The sequence below is a fragment of the Hyla sarda genome, chromosome 8 (assembly GCF_029499605.1).
Source record: "Hyla sarda isolate aHylSar1 chromosome 8, aHylSar1.hap1, whole genome shotgun sequence".
Lineage (NCBI taxonomy): Eukaryota > Metazoa > Chordata > Amphibia > Anura > Hylidae > Hyla > Hyla sarda.
Window position 1 is genome coordinate 65633516 of NC_079196.1, and position 21402 is coordinate 65654917.

Here is a 21402-nt window from a genome sequence, read left to right on the forward strand (position 1 = left end):
TAAGATGAATGACACACATAGTGACAGCTGTGCTGATTAGCATCCAGCTTTACTAGGAGAAGATAAAACAGATCATATTGTTAGGACAACAGAACATGTTGTCAGGCCCAAGGCCTGATAATTAAAATCCTATATGTGTATAATAAATTATATCTGTGTATAAACTAAGACCAGGGGGTGAGAGGTCATTCAGACTGTGGGTTTGTGTATTGCATTTTATTGGGGGGGTCTGGCTGTTTGTTTACATCTCCTTTTTGAAGTCATGCACTCTGGTCCCATCATATAATCAAACAGATAAGGGGCCAGGAAGGGAGAAGACCCCCCTGGTGGGATCAGTGGGGAGGGGGGAATGGAGTCTCCCTTCCAAAAAGGCAGATATATAATATTTAACAATGCTAGACTCAGTGTGTTCAATGTTGTGCAAAAAGCTGACAAGACCATCCTAAGAACATCTGGACTCTCACTCTCATGGACTGATACCATCATGCTGTAAGAACTTCATCTTTTGTTTTCTAAACTTGTCTTGCAAAACTCTTTTTTTTTTTATAGATTTTTATACATGTATGTCATTTGTTTCTGTATTTTTATATAGTCAGCACTGTGATACATTTTATCAGATTAAATGTTTAATTAATCAGCTCTGGTCTTTGATCTCTAAATATAGACGCTCACCTTTCTGAAGGCAGCTCTGGTGGAAACACGTTTATCTAAGGGTTAATTTGGTCACTTGCTGGGACTAGTAGTTGATACCCAGAGGTCTGGCGGCTTTAACCGTTGCACCATCACACTCTCTCTAGCGTCTTGGCTGGACCGATAGGGTGTGATCGTGACACATGTATTCATAAAAATGCTGTACTTTTATCTAAAAAATCCTTGCACTAATTTTATAAAGATCTATTCTTATATTTATACATTTTATCCTGTTATGAATTCACCATAATGTCTTCTGATTACTGCAGGCAAACTCCAAGTATCTTCCTCTGACACATGACACAGCATAAAACCAGAGAGGAAAGGGTTACAGAGTAGAGTACTGATTGGCTGACTGCCCAGGCTTGCTCCTGTGAGGGAGACAGACTGACACGCCCCCTCCAGCTTGCACAATGAAAAAGTAACTCACCAGCAGATAAATGCTTATATCTCTGGATATATATAGGTCTGAGACACATAAAAATGATATGCACATGATCAGGATTGGGTCCTGAGTAACAGATCACTTTTTTTTTTTTTTTTTGCACTATGACAGGTACGCTTTAAATTCCTAGTGATCCTTCGGTTTAGCTCGCATGTTGCTGGTTGGATCACTCGGCGCTTCCAAACAAAATCCTATGTGTATGGCCTTTTTTTTTTTGCCCCCCAAATAAATGTTTATTGTATTTTCACTCAAATAAACATAAGACAAAACTTTGCAATGAGAATGCAGTATGACATATGAGTGGCAATCTAATGATACAGGTAACAAGTGTCGGATCGGCATGTATTGAAACACATTACCATTGGCGTTAACAATCCAAGCTGTCGAGAATCCACTCTCATGGATATGGTGAGGGAAGCTGGGGGGAGTGGGGAAACATAGGTAGGAAGGAGAGGGGAGAGAAAGGAAAAGAAAGGAGGAAAAGAAAGGAAGAGAAAGGAAAGAAGATAAGTAAAGCAGGGAGAGGGAGGGAGTGAGGGAGAAAAGAAGTGAAGAGAGGGGGGGGGGGGGGAGGGGGAGAAGGAACAGAGACTGAAATACAAGAAGAAAAGAAGTATCCACAGCACAAGCACAAATGAAATCAAGAAAACAACTTACCATCCAACGGCGGTCCCGGCCCCGAGCCCATCCAGCTCCGCACTTAGGCCAGGCGTCCAGTGTATCGCCCTTTTTATAGAAATGGAGAGTCCCAAAACATTGTTGAATTTTAACATGCCTGACTCTTGGCCCTGGACAGAGATAACCTTGTGCCCTCATAGAACTCGTGCATAGTTGGCCAAGCCAAACGTGGATGTGAATAGAAGATCTAGATCAGTGTTTCCCAACCAGAGTGCCTCCAGCTGTTGCAAAACTACAACTCCCAGCATGCCCAGACAGCCATTGGCTGTCCGGGAATGCTGGGAGTTGTAGTTTTGCAACAACTGGAGGCACCCCGGTTGGGAAACGCTGATCTAGAGGATTAGCTATGGACCACACAAGTGTATGGCCACCAATTGCTGTCTGAGATGCTTGGTCCTTTTAACCAGGCTTATGACAACATTGAATGCAGGAGTTTTGCGTGGGAGATTGTTTGTTTGTATTGGAAGTCTATGATCAGATCTGAAGGTATACAGCCATTTATCTCATTCCTCAGATGCCTCATTCACACATGGCATTTTATTGTCATTTTGACTTATTTTTTTACAAAGCCTAATTTCGCTGTGCAAAAAATGTTTGCAGTATTGTAAAAGTGAATTATATATGAAAAAGTCTCTGTAAGTGGTCTGTAGCTGAATAGTGGATATTTATCTGCAGATCATGGCTGTGAGTCTAAGGGCCCTATTACACGGTGCATTGGGGCCAGCGATCAGCTGACGAATGAGCATATGCTGATCATTTCACGTTGACCAGCTTGAAAATCCTCTCCCCATGTAATTTGGGATGTGTGGTCAACAATGAATTGCAGGAAAGGCCGCAAGGAGGATCTTGCATTTGTTTAGGCTACATACTGAGAACAGATAAACCCTTGTAAAGTATACAGTTCCTGGTGATGTCACATTCATCTGCCATATTGCATTGTCTGGTGACATCATCTTACAATCTCCAGCTAGATGCTGTTAGATGTTCTAAAGCATGCAGAACCAAAAGGTTTTGCAATTACTTTCATTAGAAAATTTTCAGTATTTCATATTAAAAAAGCCAGTCAAACAACTGCCCCTCCACCTGCTTGGACACATACTAGTCCTGCTGTGTCCATGCGTCATGGACACACTTCCTTGATTGACAGCTGTGAGTGCAGGGCTCAGAGCTGGAGGAAAAATCCTCCCACTGTCAGCTTGTGTCCCACTACTGTCAGTGAGGACAAGCTGGGAGTTGTAGTTTAGCTAATGCTAGGGGAGATGTGAGCAGACAGCATACTGAGGGAGGGGGCGGAGACCTGCACAGTGAGGCCACACCCCCTCCCTTTGAGAGGAATTCAGACTAGTGAGCTAAATTAAAAGTAATAAAAAATAAATAAAGGTGCTAGACACATAAAAATTAGATGTACATTGTCAGGATTAGGTACTGAGTGATATATCAACGTACGCTTTAACATAAAATAAAAAAAAGTCTTTGATTCTTTGTATAGTAGCTGTGCTACTGGGTGAACGCTGCATTGCATCTTCAAACGCTCAGTTCTTGGTTTGCCAACTACTGTCTGGGTCTGTGTGTATCCAGTGTAATATAGTTTGGCTGGGAAAGGAGAAAAAGAAAAGCAGCATGTGGGGAATATGAGCAGAACGTTAACTCTTTGATGCACGGCTTCTGTAATATTGGCGGTGAATATTTTGCCTTTGTCCCAGAGAATAGTTTGGGTGGTGTAGTTCTGTCAGGGGATTTGATCAGGGGTTTTGATTTGGACAACAGATCAGTCGAACAGTAACGTCTGTATGTGATCTCTGGTAATTACTGACATACGACCGTAGTGTAGATATGATAGCGGCATTATAAATGATTTCCAATCTGAGCGTTATATAAACGGCTCACACATGACATTAATCTGTCTGTAAGCTTGGGTAAATGTCACCAGTTCAGCGTGCACTAGAAGCCCTTAGTGTGATTTATGAGACATAATGCACCTCCAGCCGTAAAAATAAACACATTACAGGAAATAATATCTCGCATATGATATGTGGTTTTTCAGAGCAGGTCTTCTTAAATTGAGGGAGACAGTAAATAAATAGCGCTACATCATTGACCAGTGCACTAATCTGGGCTTTCATGGAATGTGTCGTTCTCAGATTTTTCCTTTTTTGTTGATTTTGTTTTTGTTTTTTGTTTTGTTGTTGTTTGCTAGTATCCAATTTATTTATTCATTTGAAGTTTTTTTATTTATTTTATGTTGCATTTAATTTATCCCTACATTATATTTAATGTGATACCTTATAGTTCTGTTTACTTCTGCTAGTATATTTGTAGTTACTAATCTCCCCTTTTAATGGAGAGTTATGGTCAAGATACTAATTCTCTGCTGCTCATTTGCAATTTTGCTGCCTTATCCATAATTAGAAAAAACATAGCAATTTTCTTCCAAAAAAAGTGCCACTCTTGCCCTTAGTTTGTGTGTGATAAGCTAGCACAGTTCCATTATAGGGGTTATCGGTAAAAGACAGTTCATCCTGTATCCACACTGGGACCCTCTGCAGAGAGTGTGTTGTAAACGGTACATGCTTTATTCATTTTTACGAGAGCGCCAAAGATTCCTTAGTGCTGTACTGGGTTATCTTCGGTGCTCCCATTGAAATAAATGGAATGCACGTTGTCTGTAGAACGTGCTCTCTCTGAGACTGGGCCCGCTCTGCAGATCGTGGGGTCCCAGCACTCCGATATTTTGTGATCAGACACTTATACAAGTAATGCTACCATATAACCTGAAGGCAGGTATGGCATGGTCTTTAGAAGAATGCATCTGAGAATAATTTTTTCTTCATGTATACTTCATTCAAGTATACTGAACCTACTAATGCTGACAGATCAGACCACCTGTTAATGACAGGTTCCTTTTAGATCAGTATGCAGGAAGCTTTCCCTAGTGGCAGGCAGAATTGTATAATCTATTTATATGGGTAAACAGAATTTGGAGATTTGTATTAGAAGAAATGAATTGTGACCAAATTGACATAGAATTTTGAAACTTCTTGGATTAATTGACAGGTGTTAAATGGGCACTATCAGATCCAAAATCTTTTTATAAGTTTTTTTTAAATATTTTTTAAAAGAAAATGTCTCCTGGAAATCCCACCACTAGGAGTCCCCATACATACTGGGACACTAACCAGACCAGCAGCAGCATAAGGTTTGTCCATGAGTCATGGACAAGAGATGGAGAAGGCTGCATGAGCAGACACACCAATCACCACCCACCACCACAAAGGACGGACACGCCCCCTTCCCCTTAGATGTTTTTTCACACTGTGAGCTAACGAAAAGAGGTATTTTTTATAATATAGATGATAGAGACATAACAATTAGATGTACATGGTAAGAATTAGGAACGGAGTAAAACATATATACAATTTTATTTTTTTTTATTTTTTTTTGTATCTGACAGGTACGCTTTAACTAAAAAAGTATAACAAGATTCCTAAGTCCCTTACACACGGTGGTATCAGCCGCAATATTTGTGTGCCATCCTGCGTTACAGACAAAAAAGTGGCAAGTCCAGGTGCCGTCCCGATAAGAGGGAAATCACAAGCGCTTGTGGATGCAGATAGCTCACGATTCACAGATCATTACAGGAGTTACCTGTATTTGTCACTGTTTAAAGTGTCAAGACCAGGTGCCACCTGCGATTAAGGAAACATGCAGCAGCTGCGGTTCAGAGTGCCCTAAAACAGTTTTAAATCCTAGAGGTAGGTTAAAATCTTTCTGTTGCAGCAACAGGTTCCAGCAAAAAAGAGTTTTCTCCTTTAGCAACAGACATATTTAAAGCGCAATGTTCTCGCGAGTATAGGACCTGTGATACCTAAGAACCGCAACTTAGAAGTATCTTTTACGTTCTTAATGGATTCTCAAGTTGTTGTGAGCAATGGAGTCTTTGTTTATATGTACATGACAGAGCACATTAGGGTGTCCTCTAGTCCGGAGACATAAATTTAGCTTGGTAGTAATGAGGTCATTGGGATGGTAAGGCTTTGTTTATATAAAGCCAACATACACTGCTCAAAAGAATGAAGGGAACATTTAAACAATACAATGTAACTCCATGTCAATCACACTTCTGTGAAATCACACTGTCCACTCCGGAAGCAACACTGATTGACAATCAATTTCAAATGCTGTTGTGCAAATGGAACAGACAACAGTCGGAAATTATAGGCAATTAGCAAGACCCCCTCCCCCCCTCCCCAATAAAGGAGTGGTTCTGCAGGAGGTGACCACTTCTCAGTTCCTTTGCTTCCTGGCTGATTTTTTTGGTCACTTTTGAATGCTGGCAGTGCTTTCACTCTAGTGGTAGCATGAGACTGCAATCCACACAAGTGGCTCACGTAGTGAAGCTCATCCAGGATGGCACATTAATGTGAGCTTTGGCAAAAAGGTTTGCTTTGTCAGTCGGCGTAGTTTCCAGAGCATTGAGGCACTGCCAGGAGACAGGCCAGTACATCCGGAAACATGGAGGAGGCCGTAGGAGGGCAATAACCCAGCAGCAGGACCGCTACCTCTGCCTTTGTGCAAGGAGGAGCACTGCCAGAGCCCTGCAAAATGACCTCCAACAGGCCACAAATGTGCATGTGTCAACTCAAACGGTCAGACACAGACTCCATGAGGGTGGTATGAGGGCCTGACATCCACAGATGGGGGTTGTGCTTACAGCCCAACACCGTGCAGGATGTTTGCCATTCACCAGAGAACACCAAGATTGGCAAATTCGCCACTAGCGCCCTGTGCTCTTCACAGATGAAAGCAGGTTCACACTGAGCACATGTGACAGACGTGACAGAGTATGGAGATTCCGTGGAGAATGTTCTGCTGCCTGCACCATCCTCCAGCATGATCGGATTGGCGACTGGTCAGTAACGGTGTGGGGTGGCATTTCTTTTGGGGGGCCACACAACCGTCCATGTGCTTGCCAGAGGTAGCCTGACTGCCATTAGGTACTGAGATGAGATCCTCAGACCCCTTGTGAGACCATATGCTGGTGCGGTTGCACCACAGACTGTCCAGGATTTGGCGGATGCTTTAGTCATGGTCTGGGAGGACATCCCTCAGCAGACCATCCAACACCTCATCAGGAGCATGCACAGGCATTGTAGGGAGGTTGTACAGGCACTTGGAGGCCACACATACTACTGAGCCTCATTTTGACTTGTTTTAAGTACATTGCATCAAAGTTGGATCAGCCTCTAGTGTGGTTTTCCACTTTGATTTTGAGTGATTTTGAGTGACTCCAAATCCAGATTAGGATCGACCGATATTGATTTTTTTTTTTACGGACAATACCGATAATCTGTAAACTTTGAGGCTGATAGCCGATAATTTATACCGGAATATCGGTATAAATTATCGGTTATTTCTCTCCCCCCTGGCCCCGCAGAAGCAGCTGCAGATTAATGATTTAAATCGGGCGCTTTAAATCAATGAACTGCAGCGGCTTTTGTGGGGCCAAAGACCACCGTCGCTGCAAGCTTCTCTCCCCCTGCCTGTCCTGAGTCCAACCACCACCGCTGCTGCCCCATTGCCTCAGCCATTCCCGGTTTTATAATTACCTGTTCCCAGGGTCCGCGCTACTTCTGGCTCCGGCGGCGTCCTGAGCTTTCACTGTGCGCACTGACGGTGATGTCGCGTTGAGGACGTCACTCATCATTGTGCAGGACACCTCAGGAGTCAGAAGTATTGCGGACCCCGGGAACAGGTAATTATAAAACCGGGGATGGGGGAGGCAATGGGCCAGCGGCAGTCTCTGGCCGCGGGGGGCGGGGCATTATCGGCATATCGGCAAGGTAATTGCAGATACCGATAATATCGAAAATCTCTAATATCTGTCAAACCGATAATCGGTCGATCCTTAAGCACTATAATGGCACAAGATCACTTTAAATCAACTTCCCATAAAACATAGCTTCATGTGTGATACTATGTGCCGATATGAGGTATTTCAGCCTGAAATATTACTTACTGCCGAGCTGGCGTACCTCAGCTGAATATGTGATACTGGCTGCTGAGCTGGGGTATCTCATCCTGATGATGTGATACCTTCTGTTGAGTTAGTTACATTCATCATCTCTCATCTGTGATTTCTCACGTCACATCTGAGCAGACTACATTATTTATTATCTCTCATATCTGACATCTCCAGACCATTATCATCTCTCGCGGGTCAGTACGGCCATGTCGCCTGGCTTCCATTGTGCCCCTGCGGCCTCCTTCCCTGCGAACTACTATGCAGGATTGTGAGCTGGCATTATGACAGGTTTCACTTCTTTTTTTGTTTAACAATGAATCATTGACTGCAATTTCCATTATTTAATATTGTCGATAACATTGATTCATCGTTGCAGCCTGTTTTATTATTATTTTAATTATTAATTATGAAAATATAGGAGCTTGAAAACGGCAACGAGAGGTCGCGGAAACTTTACTTCTGTATAAACTGGAGTGATGCAATACATTTTCACCAGTTTTGCACTAAGTTCTGGTATCTTTTTATTTTTGTGTGTGTGTGTGTGTGTGTGTGTGTGTGTGTTATATATATAATCTCCAAATGGTCAATTATCTTAGAAGTGAAATATATAATAATAATATTTTTGGTAGTGGTTGAAAAAATGTGTAAAATGGGATTAATACACAAGCAGTACAGTGTGGTGTGGCTGATCACAAACTGCCTTTCCCAGTCTCTGCTCCTAGTACAGTGTCAGTACAACAATGAGCTGAATAGTGAAGTTCCTGCGGTTGTTAGGCCATGTAGTCCTATCAGTCAGTGTCAGTCATTTCAATGGGTTTCCCAGGCAGTGCATTCCTAATATTAAAAATGATAACATGGTGTCTGGTTATTAGAAGAAGAAAATAACTTTGGCAGCAGTTTAATCCAAAACTGACAACAATCACATCCTTAGAATTTACATATTGTTCTGGATGGACTTTTTTTTTTTTAGTCTTCATTTTTACATATTGCTATTTTAGTCATAAATTCACCAGATTAAGACGGTCAGGCTAGTTTTAACCATTACATAGTTGGTAAACTTTATCCAGGCTCCACTGAAGCCACATTATTTGATTTGTTTTGCTTCCTAAGGCAGTGTTTTCCAAACAGTGTGCCTCCAGCTGTTGCAAAACTGTAACTCCCAACATGCCCGGTGCAGTGCCGTAGATTGCAATCTACGGCACTGCACCGGACAGCCGAAGGCTTGTTTGGGCATGCTGGGAGTTGTAATTTTGCAGCAGCTGGAGGCACACTGTTTGGAAAACACTGTCCTTACAAAGTTGCAGTAAGGTTTATTTACATAAATACCCTGGAAACCAGATGATTCAGAGCTTTAAAGGGGTATTCCTGGAAAAAAATTATATCAACTGGGTCTAGAAAGTTAAACAGATTTGTAAATTACTACTTTTAAAAATCTTAATCTTTCCAGTGCTTGTCAGCTGCTGAAGTTGAGTTATTTTCTAACAGTGCTCTCTGCTGACACCTCTGTCTGTCTCGGGAACTGAACAGAGTAGAAGAGGTTTGCTATGGGGATTTTCTTCTACTCTGGACAGTTCCCGAGACACGTGTCATCAGAGAGCACTTAGACAGAAAAGAACAACTCAACTTCAGCAGCTCATAAGTACTGAAAGGATTAAGATTTTTTATAGAAGTAAATTACAAATCTTTTTAACTTTCTGGAGCCAGTTGATATACAAAAAAAAATTTTTTCTTTTCATTACCCCTTTTAAGTATTTTTTTTTTTTTTGGGTCTTCCTTTTTATGTTCTGCCTGTAATTCTCAGTTTGGGAATTCTATGGCAGTCTTACTATGGTATGAAAGGGTCTTTCATCATTTTTAGATGTGATTCAATAGGTCTCGGATATGATACAGATGGTGTATCTGCTAATAAAGAATGAAATTCTTTCTACCCGACCAATCTCCTTGTAGAGTGTAAGCCTTTACAGGAAGGGCCCTCTTCCCCCTCTATGTTGGTCTGCAATTTAATCTGTGTCTCGTTCATTGTGCCTGTTTGTGTATTATGTGTTTTTAAACCTTATGAAATGTAAAGCTCCCTGGAACCAAGGGTGCTATATGTACAAAAACAATTATTAATAATAATAAAAATAATTTTATGATTATGCTTATTTGTAATAGTAATTATACAGTCATGGCTGTAAATGTTGGCACCCCTGAAATTTTTCTAGATAATTGTTTTTCTCAAAGAAAAGGATTGCACTAACACCTGTTTTGCTATACACATGTTTATCTCCTTTTGTGTGTATTGGAACTAAACCAAAAAAAAAGGAAAAAAAACAAATTGGACATAGTGTCACACCAAACTCCAAAAATGGGCTGGACAAAATTATTGGCACCCTTTCAAAATTGTGGAAAAATAAGATTGTTTCCAGCATGTGATGCTCCTTTAAACTCACCTGGGGCAAAGAACAGGGGTGGGCAATATAAAAATCACACCTGAAAGCAGATAAAGAGGAGAGACGTTCACTTAGGCCCAGATTTATCAAACTTTGTAAGAGGAAAAACTGGAGTGATTTTCCCACAGCGACCAATCACAGCTCAGCTTTCACTTTACCAGAGCTCGTTAGCTGAGCTGTGATTGGTTGTTGTGGGAAAATCACTCCACTTTTTAACTCACAAAGTTTGATAAATCTGGGCCTTAGTCTTAGCATTGTGGGTCTGTGTGCCACACTAAGCATGGACAACAGATATAGGAGAAAAGAACTGTCTGAGGACTTGAAAAAACAAAATTGTGGGAAAATATCAACAATCTAAAGTCCATCTCCAGAGATCTAGATTTGCTCACATTGCGCAACATTATCAAAAACTTTGCATCCCATGGCACTGTGGCTAATCTCCCTGGGCGTGGATGGAAGAGAAATATTGATGAAAGGTGTGAATGCAGGATAGTCCGGATGGTGCAGGCTCAGGGAGCATCAGTGTCAGTGCAAACTATCCGTCGACATTTAAATGAAATGAAACGCTATGGCAGGAGACCCAGGAGGACCCTACTGCTGACACAGAGACATAAAATAGCAAGACTACATTATGCCAAAATTAACTTGAGTAAGCCAAAATCCTTCTGGGAAAAGGTCTTGTGGACAGATGAGACCAAGTTAGAGCTTTTTGGTAAAGCACATCATTCTACGGTTTACTTAAAATGAAATGAGGCCTACAAAGAAAAGACTCAGTACCTACAGTGAAATATGGTGGAGGTTCAATTATGTTTTTGGGTTGTTTTACTGCTTTGGGCACTGGGTGCCTTGAATGTGTGCAAGGCATCATGAAATCTGAGGATTACCAACGAATTTTGAATCGCACTGTACAGCCCAGTGTCTAAAACTGGGTTTGTGTCCGAGATCTTGGGTCTTCCAGCAGGACAATGACCCCAAACATAGGTAAAAAATCACCCTGAAATAGATTGCGACAAAGCGCTGGAGAGTTCTGAAGTGGCCAGCAAGAGTCCAGATCGAAATCCCATTCAACACCTGTGGAGAGATCTTAAAATTGCTGTTGGGGGGGGAAAAGGTGCCCTTCCAATAAGAGAGACCTGGAGCAGTTTGCAAAGGAAGAGTGGTCCAACATTCCGGCTGAGAGGTGTAAGAAGCTTATTTATGGTTATAGGAAGCCACTGATTTCAGGTATTTTTCCAAAGGGTGTGGAACCAAATATTAAGGTAAAGGGGTACTCTGCCCCTAGACATCTTATCCCCTATCCAAAGGATAGGGGCTAAGATGTCTGATCGCGAGGGTCCCACCGCTGGGGACCCCCAAGATCTCGGCTGCAGCACCCCGCTGTCATTACTGCAAAGAGCAAACTCTCTCTGTGCGTAATGACGGGCAATACTCCTCGTGACATCACTGCCCGTCCCCTCAATACAAGTCTATGGGAGACTTGCATTAAGGTGTGGTCCGTGACGTCACAATGCTCTGGCCCCTGTATTGCCCATCATTACGCTCAGGGCGAGTTTGCTCTGTGCAGTAATGACAGCGGGGTGCCGCAGCCGAGATCCCGGGGGTCCCCAGCAGCGGGACCCCCGCGATCAGACATCTTATCCCCTATCCAAAGGATAAGATGTCTAGGGGCGGAGTACCCCTTTAAGGGTGACAATAATTTTGTCCAGCCCATTTTTGGAGTATGGTGTGACATTTGCAATTTGCTTTTTTTCCTCCCTTTTTTGGTTTAGTTCCAATACACACAAAGGGAATAAACATGTGTATATCAAAACTTGTTACTGCAATCTGATTTGAGAATGGCCGTACAGAATGGTTCATCACAAGGGCTAAAATTCATATATTCACAGGTCGTTTTTTTTTTTTGTTTTTGCAATTTTCCCAAAATTGGGGCAAAACTGCCACATCTTTCTTGCTGCAGCTTTTTAAAATTAGTGTCAATAAGAAAATAAGCACTTACAGCAGAGCTTTAGGCTTCCTTCAAAGTCTCTTCTTTCATAGTGCTGGGTTAAAAAGCTTTCAAGGGGTATTCCCACATTTCCAGAACAAGTAAAAATATTTTCATTTGCAGAAATCAAGTGTGGTCTGCTGCACTTAATCTTATAAAATTAAAGTACATGAAAAGGTTGGTATGCTCTTGTTTATTTTTACTAGAGTTATCCAAGATTAGAAAAAGTTTGTCTACGAGTTGTCTGTTTATTTATTTTCTAATCTTAGACAATTCCTGTTAAAGGGTTTATCCAGTCTGTAAAAATTGATGACCCATCCTTTGAAGAGGCCATAAATATTAGATCAGTGGCACCGCCACTTTAAAATTTACCCGCATTTGGGAGAAATCCGCCATTTATTTTTTAATCCTGAATAACCCTTCTAATTTTCTATTTCCCCTGGTACTGGTACAGCACAGGAACTGATCTCTTGTCACTTGGCTCCTCTGTAAATTACTGTTGAGCTCCCAGCTGTTGGATACCTTCTGACCAGCTATTTATCGTGGACCCCTGTAGCAAGAATAGAGAGGACAGGGTACCCCAAGGCTTAGTTTTCTCCCCCCCCCCCCCCCCTCCCCCCCTTTGCAAAAAATGCAGCTAAAATAACGCCAGAAATACATTTTTGTTGAAACATAGCTTACAGGTGTTGTCAGTTTTTTACAATCTGTTTGTACACATGATCTTCATGACTACAGTGCTTTTGCTGAACATTTGTAACCATATCGGGAAATATAATGTTTTGTGGTTGGACAGATGAAAACTAATACAAATTTTAAAATGAATTATTTGGTTATGTTTAAACAACACAGAGGTAGATCTTTTTGTTTTTGTGTTAAACTGTATACCTTTTTTTATTTGTTTGTAGTGCTGGCCCAAAGGGAGACAACATATACGAATGGAGGTCGACTATTCTGGGACCCCCAGGATCGGTATATGAAGGAGGAGTATTTTTTTTGGATATCACTTTTTCATCTGATTATCCATTCAAGCCACCAAAGGTAAATACTGAGCTTAAAATGCAGACAATTTCATTCTGAAATATTTAATGTAAGAAGGAGCTCCTCTGGTTTTTGGGATCTCTAGAGCCGGGCTGTCTCTGGGTACTTCTTCTCTGCTCTGACACAGTTTTGGATCTCACTTCATGTAATTGTTCTGCATGAAGGCTATGTTTCGCTGCATTGCCTTTATCTGAGATCTTCATATAACTGACTTGGCTGTTGTCAGTGAGAACTGGCCATAGGTTTCAGAGTAGAGCTGACTTCTGCACATCCCACCGGGTCGGTAATGTAGAGGCGCGAGACTGTAATGTGACAGCAATACTAAATCTGGCGAGAAGACGAATATAAAATTGTAAGACAGGAGCAGACGCTTCAGATCTAGTACAGCCAGAACTAAAATTTCATTTACTCGATTTCTCTGTTAAAGAAGACATTTATCACTTCTATATATGGTATTTTGAAGCAAGATCAACCCTATTTTATTAAATTGTGCTTTCTTTTGGACTGCTCATGAGAAGTAAAAGGCAAATTTGATATTAGATTGTGATGATATTGCATGCCTTAAAAGTAAAATAAAATGTATTCTTATCCATCAGATATTATGACAGCAACCTATTTCTTATAAATGTCTGATCACATAAATGTCCCAACTTTAAAATAAAAAAATATAAAATTCTATAAATATAGCCAAAAAAGGCCCCCAAAAAATCTTAAAGGGCCCAAAAGCAAATAGAAGGCTGATGTAAACGTTTTGAGATGGTTCTTAGCTTTGAGTACTGCAGTCATAGACACTTATCTCCTATCCGCAAATAAGTGTCTAGGGCTGCAGATCTCCTCCTTTTAAAGAACTTTTTTTTTTCTTTAAAATGAGCCTCAAAAACCAGTACAGAAACCCTAATACTTTATGTACTGGACTTGAGAAGGCTCGAATGGCACAGCTGATCCACCTTCACTAACCAGTGAGCAGGTAAAGCAGGTCGCCTTGGGTCTCCAGGTATCAAGAATAATCCTCAGTGGTGCTAGGAACAAAGTAAGGCTGGGTTCACATTTAGGCCATATGGGACCGCATACGGTTGTGGGGGAGCTGAATGAGCCGACCGGAGTCAGCGTTTCACGCCGGTCGGCTCATTGAAATGAATTACATGTGGGCGGCATACGGCAGGGATACAGGAGCATCCGGTTTTAGCTAGCATTTCATTTCACTGAACTTTTCTACTTTTACATATTTAAAGGCTATTGACACCTTTTCAAAACAAGAATAATGGTTCATTAACTTTATTATGAGAGACAAAAATATTTGTAATTGGTAATTAGTTAGAAATTAAAAATGCAGTTAGACAAGTTTTTCCTGGGTTCCAGAGGCACCTTGCCTGAACGTGCATAGGGGACTTGGCTGCATTTATATGACACCATAGTCCTAGTGGGGGGAGCTGTCATGTCTGCATGGTCGCAGCACACACATACTCTCTATGCAATGTACATACAGAAAAGGAAGTCTCTGATAGGTTTTGTGTCAGAAAGAGTCTGTACAGATAAAAAGCTGGGGGATCTTAGTCCCAATTACAAATAATTCTCTCCCTATAATAAAGCTAATAAACAATGCTTTGCCTCCAACAGTTTACAGTATTTGCTTGTTTGTTATATTTCATCACATGCAAACTAAAATGGTTCTCAATTATGCAAATACTCATAAAGATGATGTATGGTGTTATAGAAGGGAAAATATATCCTTCTATGCCAAATGCACTCAGTGTTTTATAAATCTAACCAGCACTTTATGTATTTAATGCACTTTGATTTTACTTGGATTTTAGGTCACATTCAGAACCAGAATCTATCACTGTAATATCAACAGCCAAGGAGTAATCTGCTTGGATATTCTGAAAGATAACTGGAGTCCAGCACTGACTATATCAAAAGTTTTGCTATCTATTTGTTCCCTCTTGACAGACTGTAACCCTGGTAAGTAATCATGTGAGGGGCGAGTGAGCACATTATGGAACTGGTTTAATAATACTTTCAAGGCTAGATACATTATAGACGCAAAGTTTTGTCCACTGTAGCAGTACATTTACAGTAAGGTTGTTTTCACACTATAGGATTGTAAAGGATCAGCAAATGAGTGAAGATCAGCACCTGCCGGCTTGTCCATAAAAGGCCCTTACTTACTGTTAGGCTACTTTCTCACTATAGAATTCTCCGTTTTAAAGATCCGTTATAATGACCTGTTAACAAAAACATTAAAAACGTCCATTAAACGGCCGATACATAATCCCATTATAGTCTATGGGATTTTTACATCACCCGTTTTAACCAGTTACAGCCCGTTATTAATAATGGACATAATTTTGTAACGGGAGAAATAGTGCATGGACCATTTCTCCCGTTACCTCTCCCGTCACAAAATAACGTCCATTATTAATAACGGGTAATGTAAACTGCCATTTTAATGGTTTTGTTAACAGATCTTTAAAATGGAAAATGTTATAGTGTGAAAGCAGCCTAACAGTAAGTAAGGGCGTTTTATAGACAAGCCGGCAGGCGCTGATCTTCGTAATCGGCACTCGTTTGCTGATCCTTTACAAGGCTTGATTAAAGGGGTACTCCGGTGAAAAACTTTTTTTTTTATTTTTTATTTTTTTTTATATCAACTGGTGCCAGAAAGTTAAACAGATTTGTAAATTACTTCTATTAAAAAATCTTAATCCTTCCTGTACTTATTAGCTGCTGAATACAACAGTGGAAATTCTTTTCCATTTGGAACACAGAGCTGTCTGCTGAATCATGAGCACAGTGCTCTCTGCTGACATCTCTGTCCATTTTTAGGAACTGTCCAGGGTAAAAGGAAATCCCCATAGCAAACATATGCTGTTCTGGACAGTTCATAAAATGGACAGAGATGTCAGCAGAGAGCACTGTGCTCGTGATGTCAGCAGGCAGTTCTGTGTTTCAAAAAGAAAAGAATTTCTGCTGTAGTATTCAGCAGCTAATAAGTACAGGAAGGATTAAGATTTTTGAATAGATGTAACTTTCTGGCACAAGTTGATTTAAAAAAAAAAATAATTTCACTGGAGTACCCCTTTAATCATGTGGCCTAGAAATGCTTATCCACCCTATAAACATCCCATATAAAAAGCCCGAAGTGTGATTGGCCAGCTGTGTCAAAGTTTTACTTCAGTGTTTCCCAACCAGGGTGCCTCCAGCTTTGTATTCAGTAATAAAAACATATATATAATATGTATAATATAAATTAGGGCTGCACGATATGGGGAAAATGTGCAATTGCGATTTTGGGCCTAAATATTGCAATTGCAATATGCGTTGCGATATAATAATAAAAAAATGGTGAAATGCCTCGATTTCACATCTATCCACCCATTTTATGCCCACCGCCTATTTCACATCTCCCCCTTGTCACCTTGTCATATTCTCCTCCCTTGTCACATTCTATTCTTGTCACATCCCCCTCCTGTCACATTCCCCCCCTTCTGTCACATTCCCCCCCCCCCCTCCTGTCACTTTCTTGTATTCTTGTACTGCAGCAATCCACTGGGTTTCCCAGGCGAATTTCAAATCTTCCGCGGGACCCGGGAAACCTAGTGTGTTGCTGCAGTACAAGACCTTTCCCCATCAGCCAATCACTGGCTTGACACGTGATACCACTGCTGCCAGTGATTGGCTGAAAAGGGAAAGGTCCTACAGTACTAAGAGAGGACACCTCGGAGCTCACAGAGACAAATCTGCACGGTCCAGGACTAGTTGAGCAGAAGGTTTTTATAATTTTTCTCCCTGCGCCCTTAGCTCAGTGTTTTTTCTAGCAGGGTGCATCCAGCAGTTGTGAAACCACTACTCCCAGCATGCCCGGACAGCCTTTGCCGGTCCAGGCATGCTAAGAGTTGTAGTTTTGCAACAACTGGAGGCATCCTGGTTGGGAAACACTGACTTTTAGTATTTAAATTAGTTTTTACCTGCTCTGGCCGGCCCCCGCCACGGGAGCCAGCCCAAGCATATAATTGGAGATATATAAAAAAAGAAAGAAAAAAAAAAATACACACACATATACATATATATATATATATATATATATATATATATATATATGTGTGTGTGTATGTATATATATATATATATATATATATATATATATATATATATGTGTGTGTATGTATATATATATGTGTGTGTGTGTATTTTTTTTATATTTTTTTTTCTTTTTTTTCTTTACAAATGCATTGTGGTATAATTACAATAGTCACAACTATTTTGTATGTGCTTTAGAACAGTGTTTCCTAACCAGTGTGCCTCCAGCTGTTGCAAAATTACAACTCCCAGCATGCCTGGGAGTTGTAATTTTGCAGCAGCTGTAGGCACACTGGTTGGCAAACACTACTTTAAAAGATAATGCCTTTAGCCATCTGTTTCAACATGTTGAATGTTTTTGCTTTGAAATAACTTTTTTTTTTTTCTCTCCCCTCTTCCTCTTTGCAGCTGATCCCCTGGTTGGAAGCATAGCCACCCAGTATTTGACCAACAGAGCAGAGCATGACAGGATAGCCAGGCAGTGGACCAAGAGATACGCTACATAAATTGGACAGCGTGAAGAAGCACAAGGCATCTGTACAATGTGCAAGGAATCTTTATAGCCTATACAATACGGACTTCTGTGTATATGTTAAACTGATTCTACTCTCTGCTTTTATCCTATATGGTTATACTGCCCCAAAAGGTAAATGCTATCAAGAGTAGAACTTTGTAGCTGTAGATTAGTAACGTTAAAATGCCTACTTGCAAGTCTTGCTTCTTTGGGATATCAAAATGTATTTTGTGATGTACTAAGGATACCGTTTCAAACCAAATATTATAGTGCATTTTAGCCTAATTCATTATCTGTATGACGACATTATTAAAGTTTAGCTGTAGATTATTAGAAAATGTCATTTGTATTAAACCCAGAAATATTTCCGATTTATGTGGTACACGCTGTTGTGAATACTGTTTTACCTTTGTCAGTTTGTACTGAAAGGATTTCCTTTATCCCTTTGTAGCTCAGAGAGCACCCAATGTATTACCCCAAACACAATAAACATGTTCCCTAAGGTGTAGTTTCTTTGCTTCCACATGCTTAAATCAATGGACTATTGAGTGACACAGTGCCGCGGTATTTTAAGATTCCACCCATTGATCGGTTTAATACACCATTTTATAATCTCTCATTTCCATTTGCAATGTATTTGATGGTTGAGTTTATAGAAAGGTTTCTTATTTTTTGCTTCTTATTGTTAAAAGAACAAAAAAAAAAAACGAAATATTGTATATATTTACATGTTATGTAGCAGAGGGGAGTGTTTACTGTCATAAAGATTAAAGTGTTATGGTGCATTAAATGGCTTTCAAGTGAAGGTGACTGTATTCTGACACCTATGGAGACATGGAAGACAAAAAGGGTGTGATTATAAAGAGCTTTTCGTTCTCGCTCTGAACATCTGTCCTGTAGATCAGTGATGCCTGTTGCGAATTATCATTGTGAGTTGGAAACTGTAAGGGGGAGGGGGGGAGGAATTACTGCCTGAGCTTCATGCTGGTTAGCTCGCATCAGACTTTCTTTTACTATACTTTACTAGATGGTAATAACAAAAACATTTATTTTTATATATATATAATATATATATATATATATATATATATATATATATATATATATATATATATATATATAATATAGTGTGTGTGTGTGTGTGTGTGTTTTAGCCACACTGGTGGTAGCAGGAAAGAAGTATACAATATGAAATGGGGGTATTTTGTAAAAATATTGGATATATCTATATCCAATATTTTTACAAAATACCCCCATTTCATATTGCATATCTCTTTCCTGCTACCACCATTGTGGCTAGAACGCATAAGCAGGGTCTCCTTTGCATGAGTCCTTGCAGAGGTTTGCATGATGCTAAATATTCACTACAGCCTTAGGGCCATGTTCTCACTATACACGGATAGGGGGCCAATCTTATTGACCGGCACTTATAATCAAAGCTTTTACATAGCTAGAACGTAGAGACCCATTGCTGCAATAATCTGACAGGTCTACATTTACTATTACACGGAGAAATGTGCAGTTGATGGCCAAAGGGTGTTTGTTTTGACCCATCAAGAAAAATAAAAATCTGTTTGCTTCGATCATTGAGCCTAATACACAGAACAATATCGGCCTGTTCAGCCAATAATCTCCTGTGTAATAGAGCTTTGTCTTTACCAAATCTGTTGATATTTCACACCATGTGGAGGTGAATAAGTTGGTTCATATCCTATTAACATGCAATGGAACAAAATCTGCGTGGAATAATGACTTTGTATGCTGTGCGTATTCCACATGGATTAGCTCCATTGAATGATAATGGGTCTTTTGTGTGGATCGAGCAGCAGATCTGCGGCAGCAATGAAGCTTTCAGCTTTGGATATCTGCTGCCTTGAAGAGGATATCCTGGAATTGAAAAACTGAGCTGTTTGTTTTTATTTTCCAAAAACAGTGCCACACCAGGTTGTGTGTGGTATTAAAAGTTAGCTCCAGGCATTTTAATGGAACTGAACTGCAATACCACAGACGACCTGAGGAAAGGAGGGGTGCTGTTTTTGATAGAAAGCAGCTCTGTTATTCTAAACCATGGTGACCCCTTAAAAAAAAAAAACACTTCAGATTGACCTATAGAAAATCTTAAATTGTAACTCTCATTAAAACAAATTTTTTGCTATTGCACTCCTTATGGCAAAGGGAGCTATGATTGGATGAGATTGGACACCCGTCACCCCCCCCCCCCCCCCCTCAGCACTCCCAGGCTGCACTTCCTGTGTTTGGACTTCGGTCCAAAGTCTGTGTATGAGATGGGGGAAAATGTGCGCTTGAGCTTTTTTAAGCACAAATAAAAAACATAGAAACAAAGTATATTAGAGAGATTTTTTATTTACCATAAAGAGTGCAATAGCAAAAATTAGTTTTAATGACTTACCCTTTAAACGTGTGAACGCACCCAAGGGCAGAAGCAGGAAAAACTACTTTGACAATCTAAGGATAGGAAGTGTAAAATATGTGTAGCTCACTTAGGATAAAAGAAATAATGTGCTTGAGGTTAAAGGTGTTGCCTTCACCCAAAAGGCCTAATGTAATATGTAGAAATTATAAATAAAAAATATTTATGTGAACCAGTCCTCAAAAGCACAGGGGAGAGAAAAAGGAAAAGACTAGTGGAGATGGGATCCAAGAAATGGTCTTTATTATATAAAAAGGATATATATGACCAATCGCCTAGCAGGGCCCTTGCTAAAGGCGAATGGAATATACTGGGTAAAAAATAGATATAATAAAAAATACAGAATATAGTAGGATTAAAATGAGATGAATATGATGGGTAAGTAGCACCAAAGAAAATTCATTAATTAAATATCTGCTGCATATATCAGGAGAAAACGTTCTCAGTCCATATAATTCATAGGGATATTTCAATGAAAAATCCACAAGAAATGTCCAGAATGAAAAGTCACAATTAGTTTGGGTGTGTCCGGAGTAACGATATATGGTAGTGAGTGTAGCCACAATAGCTACAATAGGAAATTCATGGACAGGTAATGCAGACAATGTGGCAAACACTGTCAGCGATGAAGATGTCAAGTCTCGGTGCACAGCACCACTCACCCTCCTTTGGAGTCCTCAGGTCCGGGCTGGCACTGCTGAGTCCGGCACTCTGGATATCAATGCCCGCCTGGGTGGTATGCTGGGTGAATGGCTGAATCTCCGGGGGTCCGAGTGTCCTGGGCTGGCACGGGAGGCGTCCGGCCTTGGGGAGGATGATGTCCAGGAGTAACTCTGCCGACCGGGGCTGTGAGAGGATGCAGGTAACAGGTGGTGCAGATTGCACGTATGAATAAGGTGCTAACAGCGCGCATGCAGCAGTGGTCCCGGAATCGCGGGCATCCAGCTGTTGCAATTGGAATATGGCAGATACAGTCTATTTGAAGTGATATACACTTATGGATAAGGTGCAGATAATGGGCTATAATCTAAGGATAGGCCATGAATGTTTCATCCTGGAAAACCTTTTCAATGTGTGTTTGGGAAGAG

General features: G+C 40.5%; 1 protein-coding gene across 1 annotated transcript in view; it reads left to right on the top strand.

Annotated features, from left to right (window-relative positions):
- UBE2E3 (ubiquitin conjugating enzyme E2 E3) overlaps positions 1–18387 on the top strand; it is a 58525-nt gene extending 40138 nt beyond the window's left edge. Inside the window, exons 4-6 of the mRNA XM_056534754.1 lie at positions 13157–13289; positions 15104–15251; positions 17778–18387. Of these exons, the coding sequence (XP_056390729.1) occupies positions 13157–13289; positions 15104–15251; positions 17778–17875 (379 nt within the window). The 3' untranslated portion in view covers positions 17876–18387. The remainder of the gene's footprint in view (positions 1–13156; positions 13290–15103; positions 15252–17777) is intronic.
- The last annotated feature ends 3015 nt before the right edge of the window (positions 18388–21402 follow it).